At 40.9% G+C, this 6,595-nt stretch overlaps 1 protein-coding gene across 7 annotated transcripts in view; it reads left to right on the plus strand.

Moving 5' to 3' along the window:
• Positions 1-6,595, plus strand: part of Cdk12 (cyclin-dependent kinase 12) — a 103,399-nt gene that overhangs the window by 53,726 nt on the left and 43,078 nt on the right. For all 7 annotated transcript variants that reach the window (XM_013037945.1, XM_013037946.1, XM_013037947.1 and 4 more), the window contains exons 10-12: positions 1,961-2,038; positions 4,440-4,556; positions 5,020-5,151. In XM_013037945.1, the coding sequence (XP_012893399.1) occupies positions 1,961-2,038; positions 4,440-4,556; positions 5,020-5,151 (327 nt within the window). The remainder of the gene's footprint in view (positions 1-1,960; positions 2,039-4,439; positions 4,557-5,019; positions 5,152-6,595) is intronic.

A 6,595-nucleotide genomic window follows, 5' to 3' on the forward strand; every position in this document is an offset into this window, starting at 1 on the left:
TGTAGCCTTTATCTTTTTTTTTTTGGTCAGTCATGGGGTCTGAACTCTGGGCCTGGGCACTGTCCCTCAGCTTTTCAGCTAAAGGCTAGTGCCCTACCACTAGAGCCGCAGCACCACTTCTGCCTTTTTCTGCTTATGTGGCACTGAGGAATCTAACCCAGGGCCTCATGCATATGAGGCAAGCACTCTACCACTGAGCTACCTTCCCAGGCCATGTAGCCTTTATCTTTTATGACATTTACACTATTTTGTTGTTGGTGGTGGTGGTCATAGGACTTGAACTCTAGGTCTGGGCACTGTACCTCAACTCTTCAGCTCAAGGCTAGCGCTCTACCACTTGAGCCACAGTATCACTTCCGGCTTTTTCTAGTTTTTTTATGTGGTCCTGAAGAATTGAACTCAGGGCCTCATGTGTGCGAGGCACGTACTCTACCACTGAGTCATCTTCCCAGCACTGACATTTACACTTTTGAAGAGTATAGACCAACTACTAGATGAATTCAAGTTATACAACTAAAATGTTTTTTATTAATATTTATACGATATTAACTAGAATATCCCATAAGCAGTGTTATAGTTCTCGTAAGGTTATTGCATCTGTACTTAATTGTTATTTGCCCTTTAGTTATTATGTTAATTTTGGCCACTAGGTTAATGTGTTCTCCCTCCTCCCTCTGCTAAAAAGTTACTTGTGTCAGGTATTGGCAGCAGTTCACACCCATTATAGGCTGAGTTCTGAGGATTGGGGTTTGAACCCAGGCAGGAAAGTCCATTGAGACTCTTATCTCCAATTAACTAGCAAAAAGCTGGAAGTAGAGCTGTGCCTTAAGTGGTAGAGAGCTATCCTTGAGCAAAACAGCTCAGGACTGGGAAGGTGGCTCAATAGTAGAGTGCTTGCCTTGCATGCATAAGGCCCTGGGTTTGATTCCTCAGCACCACATAAGCAGAAAAAGCTGGAAGTGGTGCTGTGCGTGCCTCAAGTGGTAGAACGCTAGTCTTAAGCTCGAAGAGCTGAGGGACAGTGCCCAGGCCCAGAGTTCAGGCCCCATGACTGACAAAAACAAACAAAAAAAACAGCTCAGGGACAATACCCTAGCCCTGAGTTCAAGTGCTAGGACCAGCAAAAAAAGAAGTTAGGCCAAGAATTCAAGCCCCACTACCGACCAAAAAAAAAAAAGAAAGAAAAGAAGTTAGTGTTTCCTTTCTACAGTTGATAAAAGTTGCGGAGAGGTATGTGTTCTGTAAATATGTCCATGTGGTTCTGACAACCTGTTTCAAATGACAAAAGTCTTTAAGCCAAATTCATTTGAAAGAGCTTTTGAAACTGATCTTGGCTTATCGATAACATAATTATTTTCTTTGTAAATAAATGCAAAGAGATCTATATTATAGCACATGTCTTCAGAGTAGATTAATGACAAAAACTAATATTCTCTTTATCTTGTATAATTATCCTTTAGTTATTTCCTTAATTTATAATGGCATGTTAGAAATCAAGCACTCTTCTCTTTTTATAGACTATTCTCTACAGGTGACTAAAATTTAATCTGTAAGAAAGTTTAAATTCTTTATACTTGCTGTTTTTTTTGGGGGGGGGGTCTGGTCATGGGGCCTGAACTCTGGGCCTGCGCGCTGTCCCTCAGCTCTTCAGCTCAAGGCTAGCGCTCTACCACTTGAACGACAACGCCACTTCCGGCTTTTTTCATTTTGCTTATGTGGTGCTGAGGAATTGAACCCAGGGCCTCAGGCATGTAAGGCAAGCACTCTATCACTGAGCCACCTTCCCAGCCCCAAGAAAGAAGAAATGTTTTCTTTCAGGAAACTAAGATATTGACGTTCTGGGCTAGTTTGCAACACAGCATATTGAATGCAGCCAAGTTAACTATAAAAGTTTTTTGAGAAATACTTTAAGTAGACTCCAGAAATTTCTCTTCTGACCTCTCAATTTCACTCTTTTTAGATGCATCCTTGGAGAACTGTTCACAAAGAAGCCTATTTTTCAAGCCAATCTGGAATTGGCTCAGCTTGAACTGATCAGGTATAGCTATGCATGTGTTCTTATATATCCTAGTATATTATATAATGTAATTTTCAAATTTTGAATGTTTTTCAATCACTACTAAGTGATGGTTTCTCTGCTTAATTTTAATATATGTCTTAGTCTTATCTTCGTGTATAAAAAAAATCATGTTCCACATAATTTTCTTTTCTGTTTTTGTCAGTTGTGGGGCTTGAAGTCAGGGCTGGGCGCTGTCCCTGAGCTACTTTGCTCAAGGCTAATACTCTGCCACTTTGAGCCACAGCACCACTTCCAGTTTTCTGGTGGTTAATTGGAGATAAGAGTTTCCTGGACTTTCTTGTCTGGGCTGGCTTTGAACCTCTGTTCTCAGATCTTAGCCCTCCTTAGTCAACTAGGCATGAGCTGCTGGTACACAGCTGGTGTGTGTGTGTGTGTGTGTGTGTGTGTGTGTGTGTGTGTGTGTGTGTGTGTGTGTGTGTGTGTGTGTGTGTGTGTGTGTGAACTAGGCATGAGCTGCTGGTACACAGCTGCTCTGGGTGTGTGTGTGTGTGTCAACTAGGCATGAACTGCTGGTACACAGCTGCTCTGGGTGTGTGTGTGTGTGTGTGTGTGTGTAGCTGCTCTTTGTGTGTGTGTGTGTGTGTGTGTGTGAGTGAGCGCATCAGTCTTGACGCTTGTATTCAGGGCCTACGCACTGTCCTTGAGCATCTTCTATTCATGGCTAATGCTCTACCACTGGAGCCACAGCTCTACTTCTGGCTTTTTTAGTGATTAATTAGAGATAAGAGTCTCATGGATATTTCTGTCCAGGAAGACTTCTAATGGAGATCCTCATATCTCAAGCTCCTAAGGTAGCTAAGATGATAGGCATAAGGCACCAATACCTAGCTAGCTGCTCTGATTTTTTTTTTTTTTGGTCGGTCATGGGGCTTGAACTCTGGACCTGGATGCTCCCTCAGCTCTTCAGCTCAAGTCTAGCACTCTACCACTTGAGCCACAGCGCCACTTCCAGTTTTCTGGCAGCTGCTCCAATTTTTTTTTTTTTTTTTGGTCTGTTGTGGGGCTTGAACTCTGGGCTTGAGCGCTGTCAGCTCTTCAGCTCAAGGCTAGCCCTCTACCACTTGAGCTACAGCACCACTTCCAGCTGCTCCGATTTTTGAGATAAGGTTTTGCTTTTTGTCTAGCTCATTCTAGACTTCAATCTTCCTATTTGTGTTTCCACAATAACTGGGTATGGGGTGTATACCATCATTCCCAGCTTTTTCTCTTGAGATATGTATGGAGTCTTGTTAAATATTTCGACTGGTCTGGATTATAACTAAGTTCCTTCTGATCTCAACCTTTCACATAAGTCCACACTACTGCATCCAGTATTGAGATAGGTAGGGTCTCGTGAACTTTTTACCTGTCTGGCCTCAAACCTTGATTCTCCATTCTCCCAATTTCTACTTCCCAAGTAGCTAGGACAGAACTTAGCTTATAGTCTTTTTTTTTTTTTTTTTTTTTTTTTGCGACCTAGGTTCTTTTTTGAACCTAGGGCTGTTTGCTTATTAGGCAGGTACTTTACCACTTGAACCATGCTACAGATCCCTGTAGACATTTTTGTTTTATTATAATTTTATTGTTACTATTTAAGGGGTTGTACAGAGGGGTTTCCATTTTTATAATTCAGGTAATGCGTACATTTTTTTCTTTTGGACAATATCACTCCTTCCTTTGCTTTCCCCTGTTTCTTCCTCTCATCCCTGCCTACAAGTTTCATAGCTCTTTTTCTGCATGGTATATATTGAATACCATGATTGGATTTGTTCACCCTTCCTTCCTTCATTTCTGCATCCCTCTGTCGCCCCTCCTGAGAAGCAGAAAAAGGAAAAAGAAAGCTCACACAAACAATACCATCACCACCCAACAACATAAATAACCCATGTTGTAGGCACTTAACTCACTATTTGTCATGGTAATCTCTTAGTTTAAAAACTTCTTAGTCTTCTCCCACTTTTCCTTGTTAGTAGGGACTTGAAGGAAATTAATACTCACTAAATAGAACAAAATTAGTAATGAATACTGTGTGGAGAATTAAAAACATGTATTATAAATCAAGTAATATGAATTATTCTGGATTGTTATGTCTGTATTTTCTCTTATTGTCCTGTTATCAACTACCCCTCCCCCCTTACTGAGGATTAAAGCTAGGGCTTTATACTTTATAGGCCCATACTGGTTGAGCTGTGTCCCAACCTCCATAACCTTCCTATCCTATTCCTTCTGTCCTTAAAGCAATAAGGTTATATTTTACCTTTCTGCATGCCTTATAATCTAGTGACCAAAGTTTCTCCAGGTGGTAATTTCTGCTCTTAGAACATTCAGAATTCATGATGCTGACTCAGTTCTTTGCTCTTGCTTCTTGCTTTGTTTTCAGTCGTCTCTGTGGTAGCCCTTGTCCAGCTGTGTGGCCTGATGTTATCAAGCTGCCCTATTTTAATACCATGAAACCCAAGAAGCAATATAGAAGGCGCCTACGAGAAGAATTCTCTTTGTGAGTTTGGCCAAAATGTACATTTCTTTTCTGTGTCTAGCTTATGTTTTGGGACCTTTTTAATAGCTTAGTGTTGTCTTGTTACAGCAAATATTTTGAAACAGTTACATGAGTTTTTTGGGTGTATATATATATATGTATGTATGTATGTATAAAACCCTTTTTTGTAACATCTCTTCTAAAGGCTTTTAGGTACTTAGAAGACTATTATATTAAACTTCCTTACAGACTTTTTGATCTTCCCAGGGAAAAGAGAACAGAACCTTTGGCTTCATATTTTTCACTCATAGCATTTCTTAAGTCTATGTAGGAGCAAATACATTTGCTTGCATTAGCCAACTTCTAGCTCCTTTTCCTTAGTTTTACATGGAGATGGAAATTCAGAGACCTTTTGCTGCAAAGTTACAGGTTTTAGAACACTGAAATACTTGTAAACCTATGCTTTCTCTGTTTCTTCCTACAGCATTCCTTCAGCAGCACTTGATTTACTGGACCACATGCTGACACTAGATCCTAGCAAGCGTTGCACAGCTGAACAGACTCTACAGAGTGACTTCCTTAAAGATGTGGAACTCAGCAAAATGGCTCCCCCAGAGTAAGTACTGGTGGCCTTGTAATGACCCTTGTTCTTCGCATAAGCCCAGAAGATGAGAAAACTCAATATATCTTTATAAAAACTGCAAGTTCTGGATAGATGTCCTTGAATATTATGGCTGATAAGGAGAGTTGTTTCATTGTTTTGCAAAGATTAACTGCAGTGTTGGTAGTTAATTCAACCAATCTTCTTTTGTGTCCAGACTATTAGCATATTGCCCTACATAACTTCTTTGAAAATACTCCTTCTAGTTTTCTTTCTTTTTTTCCTTTTCTTTCTTTCTTTCCTTCTTCCTTCCTTCCTTTTTTTCTTTTTTCTTTTGTCAGTCATGTGACTTGAACTCAGGACCTGAGTGCTGTCCCTGAGCTCTTTGCTCAAGGATAGTGCTCTATCACTTTGAGCCACAATGCCACTTCCAATTTTCTGGAAGTTAATTGAAGGTAAGAGTTTCAGACTTTCCTGCCCAGGCTGGTTTGGAACTGTGATTCTCAGATCTCAGCCTTCTGAATAGCTAAGATTACAGGTGTGAGCCACTAGTACCCAGTTTAGTTTTCTTTCTTTCTTCTTTAATTTTGGTGTAGATACTGGGGCTTGAACTCAGGACCTGAATACTATCTCTTAGCTTTTTTTTGCTCAAGGCTTGCACTCTAACACTTAAACTACAGCTCCATTTCTGGCTTTTTGCTGGTTAATTGGAGGTAAGAGTCTCAATGGACTTTCCTGTCTGGTTCAAACCCCAATCAGATCTCAATCCCTAAGTAGCATGAGCCAGCTTCCCTAGTTTACAGTATTGTCAGGGCATGGATTTTTTATTTTTATTTTACCAGTCCTGGAGCTTTATCTCAGGGCCTGGGCACTGTCCCTGATATTCTTTTGCTCAAGGCTAGCACTCTACCACTGAGCCACAGCACTACTGTTTATGTAGTACTGGGGAATTGAACCCAGGGCTTCATGCATGCTAGGCAAGCACTGTACCACTAAGCCACATTCCCAAACAAAAATATGTTCTCTGCATCTCTGATCTTTTGAACTTCCTGTGTCCTTTAGAATGTGTACAGTTTCTACATTTTTTTTTTTATACCAGTTCTGGGGCTTGAACTCAGAATCTGGGCTCTTAATCTTAAGCTTTTGTGCTGAAAGCTAGCATTTTACCACTTGAACCACATCTCTACTTCTGACCTTTTGGTGGTTAATTGAAAGTTAATAGTCTCACAGACTTTCCTGGTTGGGCTGGCTTCATGCCATGATCCTCAGATTAGCCTCTTGAGTGGATAGGATTATAGCCTCTTGTGTGGCCAGGATTATAGGCATGAGTTGCTAATGCTCAGCTTTTTCTATATTCTTTAATTTTTTGGGGGGTCCAGTTGTGGGGCCTGAACTCTGGGCCTGGGCGCTGTCCCTCAGCTCTTCAGCTCAAGGCTAGCGCTCTACCACTTGAGCCACA

The sequence above is a fragment of the Dipodomys ordii genome, unplaced genomic scaffold, assembly GCF_000151885.1.
Source record: "Dipodomys ordii isolate 6190 unplaced genomic scaffold, Dord_2.0 Scaffold7, whole genome shotgun sequence".
Taxonomy (NCBI): Eukaryota; Metazoa; Chordata; class Mammalia; order Rodentia; family Heteromyidae; genus Dipodomys; species Dipodomys ordii.